This window comes from Cervus elaphus, chromosome 6 (genome assembly GCF_910594005.1).
Source record: "Cervus elaphus chromosome 6, mCerEla1.1, whole genome shotgun sequence".
In the NCBI taxonomy this organism is placed as follows: domain Eukaryota; kingdom Metazoa; phylum Chordata; class Mammalia; order Artiodactyla; family Cervidae; genus Cervus; species Cervus elaphus.
In genome coordinates this window covers 8,656,705-8,677,795 of record NC_057820.1, presented here as the reverse complement: position 1 = coordinate 8,677,795, position 21,091 = coordinate 8,656,705, and the positions used below count along the sequence as shown (strand labels likewise).

At 37.4% G+C, this 21,091-nt stretch overlaps 1 protein-coding gene across 2 annotated transcripts in view; it reads right to left on the bottom strand.

Moving 5' to 3' along the window:
* Positions 1–641: 641 nt before the first annotated feature.
* Positions 642–21,091, bottom strand: part of RAB28 (RAB28, member RAS oncogene family) — an 89,258-nt gene continuing 68,808 nt past the window's right edge. The window contains exons 5-8 of one of the 2 annotated variants that reach the window (XM_043906178.1): positions 16,678–16,781; positions 11,636–11,713; positions 2,839–2,933; positions 1,445–1,579 (exon numbers count right to left, since the gene is read on the bottom strand). In XM_043906178.1, coding sequence (XP_043762113.1) covers positions 2,844–2,933; positions 11,636–11,713; positions 16,678–16,781 — 272 coding nt within the window. In that variant the 3' untranslated portion in view covers positions 1,445–1,579; positions 2,839–2,843. Of the gene's footprint in view, positions 1,580–2,838; positions 2,934–11,635; positions 11,714–16,677; positions 16,782–21,091 lie in introns of both variants that reach the window. The other variant, XM_043906177.1, reaches the window with a different exon arrangement.

The following is a 21,091-nucleotide window of genomic DNA, read 5'->3' as shown; positions in this document are numbered from 1 at the left end:
GCACCCACATGCCAGGCACTGTGCCTGAGCACAAAAAACACGAGTGTTACCAGGCCACCTGCCTTCACAGTGCCTGAAGGCTGACGGCAGAGGGAGACACTCGGAGAGGGTGGCGGAATTCCAGGCAGACAGGAAGGCAGCGTGTCCCAAAGCACCCAGGCGTGGCCGTGCCTCTGCGGGCTCAGTGGGAGGCTGCGCCCGGAAGAGCAGCCTGAGCCAAGGCAGGGGGAGGGTGCGGCTGGCACGGAGCCCCTGGACATCAGGCTTTGGGGTCTGGACGTTCATCACGTCAGCTAAGCCCCCTAACAACGCTACCCACCTACCAACTGAACGTGGGTCGTGTGCCCAGTCATGTCCGACTCTCTGCGACTCCTCTGTCCGTGGGATTCTCCAGGCAAGAACACTGGAGCGGGGTGCCATTTCTTCCTCCAGGGGATCCTCCCTGGCCCAGACTGAACCCCTGTCTCCCGTGTCTCCTGCGTTGCAGCTGGATTCTTTACCCGCTGAGCCACTGGGGAAGTCCTAACCAACTCTAAGTGACTGAATGTTTATTAAACTTCACACAACCATTGATTTGTATCCAACTATACTTTTTCTGTAACAAAAGGGAACGTGGCTGAAAGAAAATTCTCCCCCAAAGGTAATTTAAATAAATTTATTTGCAAGAGAAAAATATCTGCCCGTCAGGTACAGTCTGATCCACAATGATCCAACAATAGTCACAGCTCATTCTGGGAGGACTCTCACACAGCCTGTAGGAGCAAGTCTGCATGGAGCGTCAGAATCACAAAACCATCTAACCAGAGTGTTACACAAGACATAATGACCATGATACAATAATAAAAATACACTATCAAATACTCACTACTTCGTGAGCTACAGCTAAAATATAAACAAGTTAGGCTCTTTCTTAAAAAAAAAATGAAGAAAATATTTCTATTACAGCTTTATTTCAAGATTTTCAGTTAGATACCGCTTTATATATTTTCACTCACAAGAGATAGCAAAAGAATCCTTTCTTAAGTATCAGTAGATAAAATATATGACTCGTTCAGATGTTTGCACTCTGAAGCGTACTTTGCCAGGTATGAGTTCAGATAAGAGAATGGAACTGTGCTGCAGCAAAATCCTGGCTGATGATCAAGACCCGGATAGTCTTCATATTTGTTTAAAAACAAAATTTACATACGGACAAAAGAAGTGAGGCCATAAGAGAGCCAACATTATTCTTTCTCGATGGAGCAGTCTGATTCCAGAGAATGGGCTTTCCAAGCTAAATTCAAAGTGTGTGGTCCCGAAGTTGAATTCTTTCCAGTCCAAGGAGCTGCCTGTGGCTGAGGCAACACGCAATGATGAAGCGAGTTGAGCAGAAAGTGTTTAACTGAACTACAGAGATGGTCACTGATAAAACAAGTTCCTAGAGGTCCTTGGGGCCCACACAGAGGTGAAGGGCAGTCAGAACTATCAATACAAAAGAAAAACGTGCTCACTGAACTGCACACATAGAGCTTCTAGTAGGGTTAACAGTTCTTGACATGGGTTCCTGGTTGTAGTTTACAATATCTGCCTTCACCACTCTCTGTCATAAAAGAAAACAGAGTTATTATCAGGACATCAGAACATTTAGAAAGAGCTCCTTAAAGTATATTTTTATTTTCTGAACTTTTGTGAACTCCTGATGATAGACATCATAAATGAAGCAGAAGCTGATATTAAAAGAATCAGCCAGAACCAACTCATGTCAAGCTGGGATTTTCTTTTTTTGTGGGGGGGTGGGGGGGGGGTGGGAAAGCGGAGGGAGGGTTGGCTTTGTTAAGGATGTAATAGCAATTTTTTTATTTAGTCTCTCTGGTTTTATGACATCTATGAAGTTATCACAAGTCTAATAAAAAAACTGGCAAATCAATATGAAAAACTAAATCTCGGTTATAATTTAAAGCAAAGGATTTAAAATTAATCATTACAAGTTTTGATTCATAGATAAGGCCTCATCATTTCAAAGTAAAAAATATTATTTATTAATATTTCCATATACTATTATACTCAGGCATAACTGTTTTAAAAATGTTTATCAATTTGTGAGTTAGTGAGAAGAAATAAAAATGTTAAAAAGAAGTCACATATAAAGAAGAAATGTTTTGAGCAGAACTTTTCCAATTTTTAAAACTTTTCTCCCAAATCCCTGACTTACTTCCAAATTGCTCACTATTGGGTCATGAATAACGACTCTAACAAAATATAGAATAATGAGAAACTTATATTACCTCACATTCATGTGTTTAAAATAATTTAAATCAAAAGACACTTTTAACTCTTCCTTCCTTCCCTCTAACACAAACTTCAAAGAATATTTTAAACAATGAATTTAGCGACATGCCCTAACAATCTTCTTTAAGTAATAATTTCAGGGAAAACAAATCCTGAACTGTTTTCAACTCTTACTAAGTCTGCACACATAAGCAGACAAAGAAGGGTAATTCAAGGCAAACTTTAAAAATACTCTTTCAATTACCAGGCTATTTCAGGAGAAAACAGTAAGGAGAGAATAATGAAATAACTGCTTCAATTCTCCACTTCACTGCACATGTAATAAACACAACCATAAAGACAAATACATTTGAAAGTAAATTAAATGTTATTTTAATTTGTTCCCAATTCCTTAAGTCATAAGTCTGGCAAAGGATCAATTTTTCAAAGTTCCAGAACAGGACTCATGCAATATTAATTCCCAAGAATGTACAATAAATCTTTGAATTTTTTATTCATAAAGAACAAGATAACATTCACCAGTTCTCCCCACCCTCCTCCCCCAAATTGCAATAGTTTATCGATTAATACCTGCACTACTGTACTGAACAGATTCTGCTCTGAGCAGAGTTGGTATGTTGGTTATCTTCTTCCGAGTACTTCACTATTTCTGCCCTGACAATACGCTGTCAATTCCGTATAACATAAATAAGATGCAGAAGAAAGGGGGGGGGGGGAAGAAAAAAGTGGAAAGTGTGTTCAATGACTGAAAATAGATGGGAACACCAAAGTAGAAAAAGAAATACGCACATAAATTTAAACAAGCCACAAAAGAAATAGCAGAATATATGCATATAAAAGGAAAGAAAACGAACAAAGATCCAAGAAACATTACAATTCTATTTAATTATTGAAATGGACATGTCTACTGAGCCTCACAGAAAAGCTGTGGGCTCTATTTTTGATATCACAATTACATGTAATACATATAATGCCCAGTATTTCAGCAAAGAATTTGGGGGCTTTTCTCTACTAACGTGCAGCAGAAGTACTCATTCAATTTCCTTTTACAAATATTACCAAGCATCTACCATGGGCCAGTCACTCTACACTGCGAACAAATAGTGAACTGCACAGGATTTGTTCATAAGTTGCTGTGGGAAGGGAACATGCACACAGCTAACCATCATACCAGGTAAGAAATTTACTAGTGGATTTATAATATGTGTGGGAACAAAGAGTGGTTCATTTTCTTTGAAGGCAGGGAGAGGATGCACAAATCAGAGGAAGCTGCATGTCATTTAGGGTTTTTATATCTAATCATATTCATTATTGTCAAAGACTTCCTTTTGATGGTCACTTCCCCAGCTCTCACAGCCCTAACCTCCATGTTTTGAAATTTCATACGGAAAAAAGTAAGATCAAAATATATTTTTTATAGTTAAAAAACATACCATATTTTAAGCATGACAGCTGATGTTTTCAAATAAAGAATTCTGCTAAGTAACAGATCAAAACTAGTTAGATTTTTTGATTACTATAACCCTTAAGATGAGAAGACCACATAAGATAAATATGACAGAGATAACACACTCCCCAAATTTTTTAGACTTGGAACTATATCCGCTTTTAATGAGTTCAAATATTTTATTTTGGAAAGATCTTCCTTCATCATAGCATCTATTAATTAGCACATAGAGAAAAACATATTAATCAGGCTGCTGCTTGTGATAATGTTTATAAAGCCTGGATAAACAACTGAAAGTAAATGAACAGGACACTAAGGTGTATTAGCCTTGGACAGGCTCTGCTCCAGTTCTCCAGCAAGCAGTATTAACTTCTGGACAAGACTCATGATTTACTAGGCACTCAGCCTGATGCTATCACAGGAGCGTTGCCAACTGCCACATGACGTATGAGGGGGGTGCATCAGTGGCCAGTTGAACACCATCATCTGGCCTCCCCAAACCTAACTGCTTCATGCCAAACTGTGGGTTACAATAAAGAGAAGGGATTTTCATAATCAGCAAGCAACTCATTAATCCTCCAAAATGATGGTTTAAACCCTATCTTATAAACACAACCAGGTCACTGACCTGTGGTCAAGACACTCTGGTCGAAGTATTGACTAGCATAAACGACTTGGATTTTCACCACTGATTCTCATCAAATTAATTAAGAGCTAACAAGGCAACATCTTTCTTGAGGGCCTTGGTTGTTTGACATAAAGCTCTGTACAAAATTTCTGAACTGGAAGCCAGAATCAAAGTGCTACATGTTCAGGGCTTTGCTTTCTCTGAGTTAAGTAAAGCATAATTTCTATGATATAAAACTTCATGGTAGGGGACTTCACAGTAGTTGCTTGTTTACAAATCATTCAATCGTTGATGTTTTCAGAGAAAAGTGTTACCTACAAAACACCAGTCTTTATGTTTGGAGCTACAGAGTAAACTCAACTGTCCTCTGCTATTAGTCAAGTGAATGAAAACAACGCAGTGGCCCTAAGCGAAAGGGAGCTGTGTGGTTGAACACCAGCTTAACCCCTGTTTTGTCAGAGTTGTCAGAGTCAGATACTAGAGGTGAAAGTGATAGCTCTCCATTAGGGTAAGCAAGAAAGCAACTTAGGAGTTGAAGTGGTAAGGTATAAGCAGTAGAGATGGACTCGGGAAAGATAAATCTGGTTAATTCTGCAACTGTGCTCTAATCCAGATAGTAGAAACATATAAACTTATAAAAGTCAGAGTTGGTCACCCTCAGGATAGAGAGGAAACATACTCTGACAGCTAAAACACCTGTCACTATCACTCATTCAAAGCAAACCACTATTCCAGGTACTGGAAACATTCCAACAAACAATCATGATCTCTCTTTTTTTTGAGATGCATTAAGAGTCTAGCAAGGAAAACAAATGCATAAATTATTAAAGAATACTATGATTGATACAAATTCAATGTGAATTCAACAAATTCAAGATTATAGGTTACCACTCAAAGCACAGATATAGCATTTTTTAAAAGCATGGTACCGTGCACACAGTAGGAGCTTAAAGAAAGCGACTCTCCTTTTCCTTCCATGTAATGGCATACACATACACTGTATAATATGTCATTATAGGCTGTCAGTAACAGTCGCAACTCTGGGCAAGTTACTTCACCTCTTTGGTGTTCACACTCTCCTAATCTATAAAACACAAGGTTTATCTATGTGGCTGCTAAGATCCCACTTGGTTTTGAAACTATATGAAAAAAAAAATTTAAAAAGTGAATAGAAAAAGAAAAAAAATGGAATATGATCTGACATAGGGCTTAACAATATTTTTTTGGAACTTTCTCCTCAGGCAAGGGAAGCAACCATCAACAAAATGGGTGATGGTTATGAAACCATCAGTGAAAGGCCACATTAAATAATCATTAACTGATGAAAAGGCCCCCTGCAGAATGAGAGAAGACATTTGCAGACGACACAATGAAGAGTTAACACACAAACACATAAAGAATGCATACAGCTCAGCGTCAAACACAAAACAACAGAGAAACAATTAAAAATGTTCAGAGAACTGAAACAGGCATTTTTTCCACATAAGACATACAGATGGCCAAAAAACACATGAAAAAGATGCTCAACACTTCTAACCATTGAGAAAATACAAATCAAAACCACAGTGAGGTATCACTTCATACTTGTTAGAGTAACTACTGTCAAAAAGACGAGAAATAACACGTGTTGGCAAGAATGTGTAGAGAAAGGAGCCCTCCTAGACTGCTGTGGGAATGCAAACTGGCGCACCCACTATGGGGAACACTGTGGAGGCTCCCCAAAAAAACTAAAAATAGAAATACTATATAATCCAGTAATTCCATTCCTGGGTATATATCTGAGGAAAACAAAAACACTAATCTGAAAAGATATATGCACCCCAATGTTCATAGCAGTATTAATTATAATAAACAAGATACGGAAGTCATGTGTGGTCATCAGCACAAAATGGGTAAGAAAGACGTGATACACACACACAATGGAATATACTCAGCCATAAAAAGAGTGAAATGTTGCCGTTTGCAACAACAGGGACAGACTTGGAGGTTGTTATGTTTCGGGAAATAAGTCAGATAGAGGAAAAATAAATAGTGTGTCTTCAGTTATACGCAGAATCTAAAAAATAAAACAAATAAAGTAATTAAATATAACAAAACAGAAACAGCTTCACAGATATGGAGAACAAACTAGTGGTTACCAGTGGGTAGAGAGAAGAGAAAAAGGGAAAGATAGGGGAAGCGGATTAAGAGGTACAACCTACTAGGGATAAAATAAATAAAATACAAGGATATAAAGTACAGCTACCATTTTTAAGAACTTTATATGAAGTATAATCTATAAAAACATAGGATCACTAAAACTAACACATACCTAGTTCAAAGCAAACAAAGTCATAATTTTATTAACTGGCCAGTGAAAATGTCACTAATAGGGAATTATAACAAACGGACCTAGAGCATCCTCGACCTATTGGTCTGCCCTCACGCAATCTGGGAGCTCCCCGCGCTCCTCCCTCGGGATAAGGACTGTAACTTACTCATCTCTGTCTCCCCAGACTCTAGTGCCCTGGCACAAAGATCCTCAAGACACATCTGCTGTCTTTGTAAACTGCATTCCTTCTTTCTTCCTTCTTCTCTTCCTTGAACAGCTTGTAAAATGTGTTGATAACTCATTTTATATGACTCTCAAATGGGAATAATCTAGGTTAAAACTAAAATAGCAGAATCTCTTTAAATAATCAGTGAATGGAACTAAGGCCTTATTATAAATATTTGTCACAAACAAATTACTATAGCATCAATTTCCATATGACTGTTGAGTCTACAATTAGCTTCTTCTGTATAAAATAATACAAAACACTTTATCACCCTGTGACACTGAGTTCCTTCAGGACTCTTTCGAATGACGTAAAACCACAGAACGCCGGTGCACAGGCTCTCTCTCTCCCCCGTCCTTTCTGCCCTACTCCTCCACTTTCTGTATATAAATTATATATAGAAGCAAAGAAGTTCAGATTACCTCAACTACTTTGCTTTTAAATGAACTTTCAGAGACATCAAATGGCCAATAGGTACATGAAAAGATGCTCAACATCACTAATCAACAAATTAAAACTACAATGAGATATCACCTCCCACCTGTTAAAATGGCTGTCCTCAAGAATATAAGAGATGCTGGAGAGGATGTGGAAAAAAGGAGACCCGTATGCACCAAAACAGAATGTAAATTAGCGCAGCCCCTGGAAACCAGTGTGGAGTTTCCTCAAAAAGTTAAAACCAGAACTACCATACCATCCAGCAATTCCATCCCTGAGTATTTATCTGAAGATATATGTATGCCCATTCATGTTCATTACAGTGTTATTTACAATAAGCGAAATATGGCAACAGCAAAGTGCCTGCTGATAAGTGAATAAAGAAAATGTGGAATATATGTACACACACACACAATGTGATATTATTCAGCCATGAGAAATAACAGTCTGCCATTTGTGAGAATATGGATGGACTTCAAGTACATTGCAAAATGAGATGAAGCAGACAGAAAATGGCAAGAAGTGTATGATACTACTTACACATGAAATTTTAAAAAGCCAGAATTGCAAAAAAAAAGGAATAAAATGGTTGCTCCCAGAGGATGAGGGGATAGGAAAGATGTCTTTTAAAGGGTACAAACTTACCATTATTAGGAAATAAGTCCTAGAAATAATGCACAGTACAGTGAATACAGAAAGCAATATTGTTTTATAATCATCAAACTTGCTAAGGGATTATAACAATTATTTCAACTACTAACAAAGATACTTATGTAACATGATAGAGATACTAATTACTGCTATAATGGCAAAATCATATTACTATACATAAGATATCAAATTAACATGTTATATACTTTAAATTTACATGTTTTGTGCCAAATATATTTCAATAAAAAATAATACTGTGCTCAAGATAGCTTGCCAGTATGTTCTCAGAAACATCTTTTAAAAATAATGAACTTTCAAAAATGTTTCCTCCCACTGAGAAAACTGTGAAATACATAATTAATTGGCAAAGGCACCAAATTCACTGGTCTAAGAAATGGAGAATGAGGTTTCCCAACACAAAGGCTCTGACAGACACAGTGAAGGAGGGCTTAGCAGCTTGAATTCATCTTCAAATGAATGCATTCAAAGTAAAGACCACCAAGTTGAAAAGAGAACTAGACTTCATGGCCGAAGAAGCTGGGGTGCACTTACAAACAATGTCGGGTGCACAGGGAGGGTGAGGAGGTCTGGAGTTAACACATCTGACACAGGTTTAGTTAAAACGTGCCTAGCTGTTAAGTCCATCTCTAAAAGTCCAAATAGTAACTTTCTGTCTCTTGTGACTAAGAGTGAGCTAAAAAACGAACAAAGCGTCCCTAGAGTTCTGCCTTTTAGCAGTGCCCCAGTCACTCCACCTCCCTGGAGACACCCTAGAACCCGGGCACTGCTGGGGGCTCGGCGAGCACAGAACCCCCTGTCCGCGGGGCCGTCAGCGCTGCACCAGCACACCTTCTCCTCTAGAGGCGCTCACCACTGGGTCTCCCGATTTCCATGCCTCCAGTTGAGAAACCACAACGTGATCTGGGATGACTTCTCCCTTTTATACTGATTCTTCTGTGAAATGTCTCTTACATCCATCCCTTCCCTTCCACCCGATTCCGGTCCTTATCACACGAGGGCAGTAACCCAGTCTCCGTGCTTCAACCTCTCTGGCACCCATCCACACACACACACAAATCCCATTAGATTAATTCCATCTAAAAACCACTTTTGTTTATTTCCCTGCTTAAAATTATTTTCCACTGTCAATATATGAGATTAAAATTTATCAACTTGGCATTCGTAAATCTCCATAATCTTTCCTCAAATTTCCTTCACACTCCAACACAAATTGGTCATTTATTTTAACCAAACAGCTCTTCTCTTTCCAAAACACAATCTAAACTTTTCAACTTGTTTGTGCCAGCTTCTTTTTCAACTCCGCACTCCAAACCACCCAGTAAATCTTTGCCCAGTATGGTACAGTGGAAACATTAGGGGCACTGCCATCAGACAGACCTGAATTCAAATCCTGGGTCCACCACTGCCCAGCTGCAGATAAGCAGATCGAGTTACTTAACCTCTCTGCAGTCTCAGTTTTCCAACCATAAAATGATGAAGTGCTACCTGCCCCAGAGTGATTGTAAGGATTAAATGATGTAACAGTAGCTGGCACGTTTATTAATTTTCTTCACTGCATCTTAAACTCTTAAATCTCCTCTGGATCCACCAGTAAACCACACTTATATGATCAATTAATCACTTATGATCATCTGAAAATCATTTACGGACTACCTAGTTAACCAGGCACAAACATCATTTAGAAAGCGAAGCTACAAAGCAGAGGAATCATGTAACTTCTTGGATCTGCCAAGTTCTGTACAGTCAAGCAAATCAGTGATTTCTCTTCTTGTATCCATCCTCCTAGGCCAAAATCAAGTAACTACTTTGTGTCTGGGAACAATTTATAAGGCACAAATAGTTAAACACTGTGTCTGGCCACAGTAAGTGCTGAAATGTTTTTTGAATAGTGAGAAGTAAAGGTAGATTTCCAGGGTTCCAAATATTTTAATGAAGCTCTAGAAACAGCCATATCAGCATAACAATTTTCAATTGATATTTGCTCAAATTGTCTAAAAACATGCACACATGCACACACAAAGAGTGACCATGAAAAGAAGACACAGAATTAACTCAAAAAGAATTAAAGAAAAATTTAAGGATGGAGAAAGATCATTATACCTTTGTAGCTTCACAAAGCAGGGAAAAAGTGGAGGGGGTCGAGGGAAAATGTAATTTATCAATATATGTTGCTTCTAAGCAAACCACTTCTGAAGTCTGATTTTAAACTACAGGCTCACTATGGAAAACAGTGTGGAGATTCCTTAAAAAACTGGAAATAGAACTGCCATATGACCCAGCAATCCCACTTTTGGGCATACACACTGAGGAAACCAGATCTGAAAGAGACACGTGCACCCCAATGTTCATTGCAGCACTGTTTATAATAGCCAGGACATGGAAGCAACCTAGATGCCCATCAGCAGATGAATGGATAAGGAAGCTGTGGTACATATACACCATGGAATATTACTCAGCTGTCAAAAAGAATTCATGTGAATCAGTCCTAATGAGATGGATGAAACTGGAGCCCATTATACAGAGTGAAGTAAGCCAGAAAGATAAAGAACATTACAGCATACTAACACATATATATGGAATTTAGAAAGATGGTAATGATAACCCTATATGCAAAACAGAAAAAGAGACACAGAAATACAGAACAGACTTTTGAACTCTGTGGGAGAATGTGAGGGTGGGATGTTTCAAAAGAACAGCATGTATACTATCTATGGTGAAACAGATCACCAGCCCAGGTGGGATGCATGAGACAAGTGCTCGGGCCTGGTGCACTGGGAAGACCCAGAGGAGTCGGGTGAAGAGGGAGGTGGGAGGGGGGATCGGGATGGGGAATAAGTGTAAATCTATGGCTGATTCATATCAATGTATGACAAAACCCACTGAAATGTTGTGAAGTAATTAGCCTCCAACTAATAAAAAAATTAAAAAAAAAAAATAAATAAATAAACTACAGGCTCTTGCTCTGATTTTTTATTCAATCGAACATGTGAAGTAGTATGCTACTGTATCTTTAAACAGCTGACTATTGGTACTCATGTTTATTTCTTAGTCTAAGAGAACTGCCTAGGAATAGTGGAAGAATTCAGAAATCCTCAATAATTAATACCATTATTAAGTTAACAACAAAATAACATCAAGAATTAATATTACAATGCAGGATATTTTACAGAAGAACAGAGAGCAACACTTTTTTTTTATACTGTTTCACCAAAGCAAACATAGAAAATGCCAAATAGGGTAAACTCTTACTACTTAAGACTAAACTTTAATAAATAGTTGGGATTTTATATAAAACATAAAAAGGATATTATACAGTAATCATGGAAGAAGAACTTAAATAAAGAAATACAAAATAATATGGTCAGTTCCTTAGCCATTATTTAACTGCTGATGAAATTTTTATTACATTAATCTCATTTTTCCAACAAAAAAAGGACAAAATGAGGTTTCAAGGGTATCATCATTTGGCAAAAAGTTAACATCCTCCATCTTCTGCAATAAACACTGACTCATACACACAATCTATTTTTAAGGCTGTTAAGGATATGTACATAGAATGCATAAATGTAAAACGATTTGGAGTGAAAATTAATGTCTATTAAGAAATAAATTATTTTTTTAAAGTATACAGTTCAATATAATCACCTGTGACTGTTCTATTTCTGCTTTGTTTAACTTGATTCCAAGGATTTCAGCAGCAACTTTCTGAAAACACAGGAAGACCTGCATAACAAAAACAGGTTTAAATGATTTAAAACAGGCATGCCTAAGTTACCTTCAAACAAATTGAACTTTCTAAAAAATGATAAACAGCAAGAGCTGCAAAAAATACGATGTACCAGGTTATTCCAAAAATAGCTCTATTTGTCAAATACAGCAACATTTTAAGTATAATACTTTTTTAAATGATTAAACCATAATTTGAAAATTCATACACTTCACTGAACTGGTCTAAATTTATATATTTATCCTGAAAAACGTACACTTTTAAAGAGTTAACATAATTAATTACAGCTACCACATTAAAAAAAAAAGACTCCTAGCCAAATAATAAAGTGCTGTAAGTCCTGAAGAAAATGAAAGTGATATACTTTATTACCTGGGTAAAGTTTTTCACTGCCAATTTTACACTGATCTTTTCATATGGCATTAGCCTATACTGAAAGGTCTTACTTTCCAGTCTTTGATCATCTCTAAGGTTATGATCAATTTTAATAAATTCTCTCTGGAGCAAAAAACTTAGTAGCCTTTACTGTATTTTGTCAAACAGAAAAGTAGCAGTATAGGGCTTCCCTGATAGCCTGCAATGCAGGAGATCCCAGTTTGATTCCTGGATCAGGATGATCCACTGGAGAAGGGACAGGCTACCCACTCCAGTATTCTTGGGCTTCCCTTGTGGCTCAGCCGGTAAAGAATCCACCTGCAATGCGGGAGACTTGGGTGCAATCCCTTGGTTGGGAAGATCCCCTGGAGAAGGGAGAGGCTACCTACTTCAGTATTCTGGCCTGGAGAATTCCATGGACTGAACCATACAGTCCACGAGGTCACAGAGTCGGACACTACTGAGTGACTTTGACTTTGACTTTCACTTTCATAATCCAGTATCACGAAACAAAAATCTGCAAAGACTCTAACATCCTTTCATACATAGATAGCTTATATGGGGTCCACTATGATTCCTGGAGCTCCAATCCAATCTTTCCTTGTCTTCATACCTTGTCTTTGCTCCCTAAATATCCTAGTTTATTCTGACCCCTACTTACTGGCTTTTGTCATTTGTACCCCAAAGGGCATTACATATTATAGTTCACTGATGGTCAATGTTCAAGGAGAAACAGGAAAGCTAGTGTGGTGAAATGGACAGAAAAGGAGGGCTGTAAAAGAAAAACAGCAGAGAGACTCAGTTCAGTTCAGTTGCAGAGTGACTAAGAGTATACAAATCAGGTAAGATCTGGTGGGCTACCATGGGGAGGACTTTGGCTTTCATTCACTGAGTGAAATGGAGGGTAGCTTGATGTGACTTCTGTTTTAACAAAGTCAATCTGCTTGTTGTACTGAATATTCACTATAGAAGATCAGGGGTGAAAAAGAGACACTGGCAAGAACACGAAGGTAAGAGATGATGGAGGCCTGAAACAAAGCCAGGTCCCGGCACATCTGGAAAGCAGAACCAACGGGGCCTGGTGAGAGCTGCGGTGTGTCAAAGACGGGCGTCAAGGACGACTGCAAAATTCTCCTAGTCTCAGCAACCGGTAGGAAATCTACCACTTATTGAGGTGGAGAAGACTGGAAAAGATTTGAGGAAGAAATAACAAGAGTTCAGTTCTGGACCTGAATCTTGAATTAAACTGGGACTGATTCTTAAGACACTTAAGTAGGAGTGCTGGGGTATATGAGTCTGCAGTTCAGGGAAGAGGTCTGGCCAAAGCCATGAGACTAGAGGAGGTCACAAAGGGATTTAAGTTTAAAAAAAGAGAGCTATCCAAGGACTGTGCCTAGGGCAATTCAATGAAGGAATCAGCAAAGGCGATAAGAGAGTAGTTAGCAAGGTAGGAGGGAAACCAGAAGATGCAGTATTCTGGAAACTAAGTGAACAAAGCATTTCAAAGAGGAGTGAGTGATCAACTATTTTATATGCTGCAACTAAATCAAGTAAGATGAGGACTAAGAACTGGACACCGAATTTAGCAAAAAGGAGGTCACTGATGACCTTAATAAGAGCATTTTGGGGTGAAATATTAGGGACAAAAGTCTGACTGGAACCATTCAAGCCAAACCAGGAGGAGAGAACTGGAGATAGCTCTTTGGAAACATTCCACTGGTAAGTAGCTTGTGTAAGTAAGAAAAGAGCTAAGGATGTGGGATCAAGCATTTTCTTGTATTTAAGAGAAGTCATAACATTTCATGTCCTGATAGAATAATCCAGTACATGCGGAAAAAACGATGCAGGAGTGAGAATTCTAAGCCGTGTTTGTTACTAGGCAAAGAGACATGGGACTAATGCACAGTGGAAGAGTTGAGCCTAGCTGCGAGCAGAGACCGCTCAACCCACAGGAATCTCAGAGGAGACAGAGACATGGGAATGGACAGTGGGTGGGAAGCAAAGTTGGGGCAGACGAGGTGGCAAGAGTATGTGAAAGTTGTCTTCCCTTTGTTTCAATATTTTTTTATAAAATAAGAAACAAGGGAATCAGCTAAGAGAATGGATGACAAAGGTTTGAAGATTTGAGAAGATAAGCTATGTAACAGGAATCGAGGTGAAGGAGAGAGACCATGGCCTAAGGACATAATTACTAAGCAGCATTAAGGCCCACTTGAGGTGAGTTGACTGTGGACTCTAAGTGAAACCTCCAACATGCCTCTGGGCTTTTTTCTGTCATGTTCAAATACATGAGTGCAATCACATAAAGGGGTGTGGTCAAGGTTTAGTCAAATAAGTCAGATAAAGTGACTGAGGGGAAAGGGAATTGACAGAGTATTGCATGGTAATGATTTTGACTGGCCGTGAGTAAGGAAGAAAGGAAAATGAGGACATGAAAGGTCAGGGGCAAATGTTAGGATCAATGTCATGCAGGCCCTGCTGGGGCTGCAGACTGACTGGACTAGGGCATTCAAGCTGGTCAGTGATTAGCATGCCTGATACTGAGATATGAGATGACAGAAGGGCTACAGTAATCTGTAATGACAGAGCATGGGGGTGCATGGCTGAGGTGGGGTGGTGAGCAAAGATACTGACACCACTAGGAATTATGACAAAGGTAGTATCAGAGAAAGTACAGTAAGACCGGAGATCAACTTCTCAAGCAATGAAGGGAAGTAACCTGTGATCGGAGATGACATAAAGTGATTTCACAAGAACAAACCATTTCAAAGTTACATTTAAAAAGAAAACAATGAGGATTTTTAAAGGTCATTCAACATAAGTACACAAAAATACTAAGTGGTTAAACACAAGCTAAAATACTGGAAATTAAAATAATTCTAAAATGACAAAGAGACCCCCCAGGAAGATAAGTGACAGTAAAAGCCCAATCCATGGATGGGTTTATCAAGGAGTACTGACACTGTATACATTTTTAAAGTAAGTAGGTGTCCCACATTAGCATTATCCTGGGTAAAGGGTTCTAATACATCACATTTTTAAATGAGTTTGATTCCTCAAAAGATTAAATACCTTTTATATTATTCAGTATTTACCCTAAGCATAAAAACCATCAGTGAAATCATACAGAAAAAACATCAGAAAGATTAAACCACAGAAAAATTCAAACATCCTTTGGTTGAAAATGTCAAGAAAATTAACGATCAAACAAAAATCTGGGCAGTGGAAAGAGAATATTTGCAAAAATTATGACAAATGGCTCTTATGTTATCCCTAACACAAAAATGGTCATAGAAAATTTTAAAAAGCAATAAAAGCATAATAAACAGGTAATAAGCAGAAAATTAACAACAAATAAATTTATAAAAGTATATAATAAATATTATAAACAGATAATAAGCAGAAAGTAGGTAATAAAATTTTAAAAATTTTAACCTCAATAGCAGTCAAAGAAATTTAAATTTAAATAGTAAAATACCTTTTAATCTCTTGTCTACCAATCTGACAAAGATTTAAAAATAAATAAATTCTGAATGTTAAAAAAGATTATAGTGATATGGCACTCATACAATGCTGATAGTGTAAATTAACTTAGGCTTTCTGGTGGTAATTTGGCAAATGGTTTCAATTGTCTTCCAAGGAAATAATCAAAACTTACAAAATTTTACATTAGAAATTTTGCAAAATTTTACAATGTCCTGAACTTGGAAATAATCTATATATCCAACAATAGGGACCCAGTTGAATAAATTTAAACATTTATTTAATGGATTATTAAATCTAGTGGGTTTTTAATCTATTTAGTAATATTAAGTGACATGAGAAAATTTTCTATAGATAAACATATTAAATAAAAAAATAAAAAATTATTTCTATATTATGATCTCAATTTTTAAAAAAATAAACATTTAGCATGGTTAATATGGTGAACCTTGGAATGTCAATCCTTAGGTTTACAAATCCTACCTCCACCACTTATTCTGTGTACCCTGAACCCCCACAATATAACCTAAGATTATTCTATAAAACAGAGATAATTACTTATGATTGCTGGAAAATAAATCTGACTTATATGTGAAGATATTTTGGACTAATTTAAAAATATTTTAACATTATTCTAACCTTATTTAAACAGTTATGGTGATTTACAGAATAAGCATCCAATCAAATACAAGGTAATTAATTAATTAACAACTAAACAGAGATAATCAAAGTAGTACATGCCCGTCACAAAGTAGGCACTCAGTAAACGCAGCCCACTAGCCGTGGTAGCAGCAGCATCAGAAAACGAAACTATCCTGTGAGGTTATGACTGATCATCTCTGGATGCTGAGATTATGAGTGATTTATACTCTTTTTAGCTTTTGTATTTTAATTCCCTAAAAGAACCATGAAATTATGTTAAATAAATTATAAGAGGAGTATCAATAGAATAAGCATGTTGTATATAACCTAAGATATTTTACGTCTTCAATAGGAATTAATTTAATCTAAAAGTTAAGTAATGGAGGTATACTTCCTATGAATATTAGTAAATAAAAGTAAAGCATCACTTATAATATTCAGCATTCATTATCTTACTTACAGAGTCTCCTGTCTTTGCTGAGACAAAGTGGCTACTAAAACCATTTTCCTGGCAAAATTTCAAGTGTTTTTCAGGTTTTACTGTTCTCATATGTTCCAAATCAACTAGAAAGGTGAACAAAAACAGAGAACAAAATTCAATAATAAAGTCAATCAATAAATATTTAACAAGTTTAAATGTGACTTTTTTTCTGATATTATACCCCAGCTTAGACACTAGCTGTGTAATTTGGGGCAAGTCTTTTAATCTCTTTATGCTTCAGTGTCTAAATCTAAAAGCTGGGAAAAACAAATGGACCTATCATATACAAAGTTCTTTGAGAATTAATCCATGTTTAGTGCACAATGGGGCTTCCCTGGTGGCTCAGCTGGTAAAGAATCCGCCTGCAATGCAGGAGACCTGGGTTTGATCCCTGGGTTGGGAAGATCCCCCTGGAGAAGGGAAAGGCTACCCACTCCAGTATTCTGGCCTGGAGAATTCCACGGACTGTATAGTCAATGGGGTCACAAAGAGTCAGGCACTACTGAGCAACTTTCACTTTCACACACAATGACTAGCACATGTTAAGTGCCAGAAAACTAAAAGCTATCATTCCTATTATCTATATAGTTTGAGGCACATTTGATGATACTCAAAAATATGCATTAGCATAATGCATTTAAACATAATGATTAATTGTAACATATACTTACCACAGCATATTTGGTTTGAAAGTTTAATTACTTTAATATATTAATTACAATAGTTCTGGAATCTCTATAAACTTTAATGTTACAAGCACATTATTAATTTTCTGCCGAAAATTATCAATATTTCATTGTCTACTTACTTTATTTACAGTTACAGCTTAATTTCACAAAGACATAGCTCATTTGCCTTCCAAGTCTAAAAGTATCCATTTTGAAAGCAGTAATGGGCCAGGATATATTTTCTTGAATAGTGGTAGGTGCTTTAAAGCAAAGCACAGTACTCATATCCAATACTGGTTTTATCCAACACAGTCTAATTTTTTCAAATGTGATCTTTTATTGAACAGTTTCTCTTTTTACAACACTACAAACCCTATAAGGGTGTTGATTCAATGCCGTCAAATTATAAGGCAAATATATTCACAGGATTTAAGGACAACTAGGCTCTTTGAGTCAATATAGGAAAAAAAACCTTAAACTGATTTCCTGAGGAAGGGACCCAACTGACTTGTAAAAACTTGTAAATTTGCAAATCTAGTAAGCTTACATAATAGTGGCAATTGATTATCAACTAAAAAATGTTCTCATACTACGTAAAAGGCTTTATTTGAAATTACATTGAAGGTCTTTAGTTTGTAAGCTCAAGAAATCTTTCTCTAGGAGATTTTTGATCTACTGGGGGATTCCTAAGCCCCATTTATACTGCTTAGCTTGGATAATATGCACCTTTTTTCTTTTCTGGCCACAACTTGCTGTTCCTTAAACATCACTGAGACTTTATTTATAAGAAGAGTCCAAAAAATGTCCAGATACCACAGGCATCAATTTGTTGACGACTAAAATACTAAGCTATTAGCACTGACATCTGAACATCTAGTTTACCATAATATTGAAGTTAGAATACTTTCCTAATTCAACAAGAGTAAGAACAAATCATGTCACTAGGAAAATTCCCCAGTGAAATCACTGTCCAATTAAAAAAATAAAGTCTGTCATTCAACATGTATGTGCATTTTGTCTTTTCTAATGGAACAGTCTGCCACAGTTGAGTTTTTTCTTCCTTTCTTTCTTCTCTCCCTTCTCCACTTGCCCTACCAGATAACTCCTCAACTATTTACGTAGATAAACTACTATAAATTTATCTATATAGCACTGGGGGATTTACTAGCCAAAAGGTTTCTTCCTAACAAAGATAATCATTAGAGACTAATAATTATCACTAATCAATTGATAAAAAAATTATTCAATAAATATTTATTGAGTATTTATTATATACCAAGCACTATGGTAGGCAGTGAGAACCCAAAGAGGAAAAAGATACAATCCAGGTTCTAAAAAAATTACCACCACTATTGGGAATATAAAAGACTGTTAAGAAACATAAAACTTATTTTAAATAACCAAGATTCTGAGAATGACACAGCAGATATAGAAAAGGCCCTCGCAGAATTTGACCATTGTTTTCCTCTGCTGTGTTAGAATTTAGTGAGCAAAATTTAAAAGGCCTTAATTACTAGAGTTTGTTGTTGTTGTTCAGTCACTAAGCTGTCTGACTCTTTTGCAACCCCAAGGACTGTAGCCGCCAGGCTCCTCTGTCCATGGGATTACCCCGGCAACCATACTGGACTGGGTTGCCATTTCCTTCTCCAGGGGATCTTCCTGATCCAGGGATCAAACCCACATCTCCTGCACTGGCAGGTGGATTCTTTATTGCTAAGCCACCAGGAAAGCCCTAGTTACTAGAGTACTTCATTCTAAATAATCCACAAATAAATAAATTCTGACAATGAAACTACAGTGAGATACTGGTAAATTCTTTCATTTCTTTGATTTCTGAAAGCATCATTAAAATTATTATCCAGTATTCATCTAGCATACATGTGGTAACAATCTTACTGCTATGATTTAATTTCCCTTATATCCTCAGTGCAGGGGTCCCCAACCTTTTTGGCACTAGGGACCTGTTTCTTGGAAGACAATTTTTCCATGACCAATTCAAGTGCAGTAGGGTTCTCACTCCTATGAGAATTTAATGCCCGTCGCTCATCTGACAGGAGGTAATGCAAGCAATGGGGAATGGCTGTAAAGTCAGATGAAACTTCGCTCGCTCAGCGGCTTGCTGCTCATCTCCTGCTATACCGCCCGGTTGCTAACAGGCCAAAGACTGGTACCAGTCCATGGCCCAGGGGCTGGGGACCCTGCTTCAGTGAACCAGTGTTTTATTTTTTTTAATAAAATACTTACTCTTATTATTTTTTAATTTTAATACAGGTAGTTCCTGTATTTTATTTTTGAAAACGGAATTAAAAATCTCCCAATAGCATTAATACATAAAGATTTCTCAAACATTCAGAAAAATAATTATCAAAAGGACATAAAAAATGTCACTAACCAGAGACAACTACTGTTAACATTTTGGTGTATATCCTTCCAGTATCTAAACAACTGAAGGACATGGGCATTCACATTCCAATATGCAACTTTCTTTCAGCGCTACCATACTATACCCTGCTTAAAGTATGCTTAACAATTTCAATGGATAACCAGTTTACTCATTCAATGAGTATTTGAGTGCCTACTATGGCTAAGCACAGAGAAAGAAACGGCAACCCCCTCCAGTATTCCTGCCTGGAGAATTCCATGGACAGAGGAGCCTGGCGGGCTACAGTCTATGGGGTCGCAAAGAGTCGGACACGACTGAGCGACTGACACACACACAAACACGGCTAGGTGCTGTCCTAAGAGCTGCACACGTAACACTGACCTTACATCTTAATTCAGAGACACAGACCAACAAGTAAATAACAGAGGATTGCAAATGTTGATATATCTGATTGAAAAAAAAATAAAGCATGCATGAGAGGAATTACTCTTTCAAACAGGGAGGTCAAAGACCCTTACGGTGAAGACCACACCACATTCAAAGAAAAGCCAGGAGGCCAGAGTGGCTGATAAGTTAGCAAGAGATGGAAACGGCAGGAAATGAAGTTTAAAAAGCCAGGAACTCTATAGGTCACTGAAAGAGAGGTGCAAAGCTAGTGTGAGGTTTGTAAGGAAAAAAAATTTTAAAGATGCACTCTGACTTACAGTTTAAAAGGCTGGGGCTGCTGAATAAACTGTTGTTTGTTGTTTTAGTCACCAAGTCCTGTCCAACTGTTTCACGACCCCATGGACTGACCATCAGGCTCCGCTGTCCGTGGGATTTCTCAGGCTAGAATACTGGAGTGGGTTGCCATTTCCTTCTCCAGGGGATCTTTTCAGCCCAAGGATCAAACCTGCATCACCTGCACTGCAGGTGGATTCTTCACTGCTGAGCTACTGGGGAATAAACTGTAATTAAATGTAAAGCAGAGAAGCCACTGAGAAGATTATAGTGAAAATCTAGGAAAGAGAAGATGGTAGTTTGGACAAGGGTGGGACCAAGAAAGATGGTAAAAAGTAGGGCAGATTCTTAACATGTTTTTGGGAATAAAAAGTGAGAAAGTACTAATGAATTTGACATGGATGTATAAGATAAAGAGAAATCACTTGAAGATAGCTTAACCTGGATTTCAAATGAAACAGTGTATTGTAGGTGTTGTTCCAGGCACACCCAGCTGCATGGATGGAGGTGCTGAGCAGATAAAGATTTGCAGTTAAGTAGTGCTGGAGTTTTCCCAATCATGTACAATTACTGAAAAGAAGGGCAGGTAATTGAAGCTAAAAAATGTTAAGGAGTAGATTAT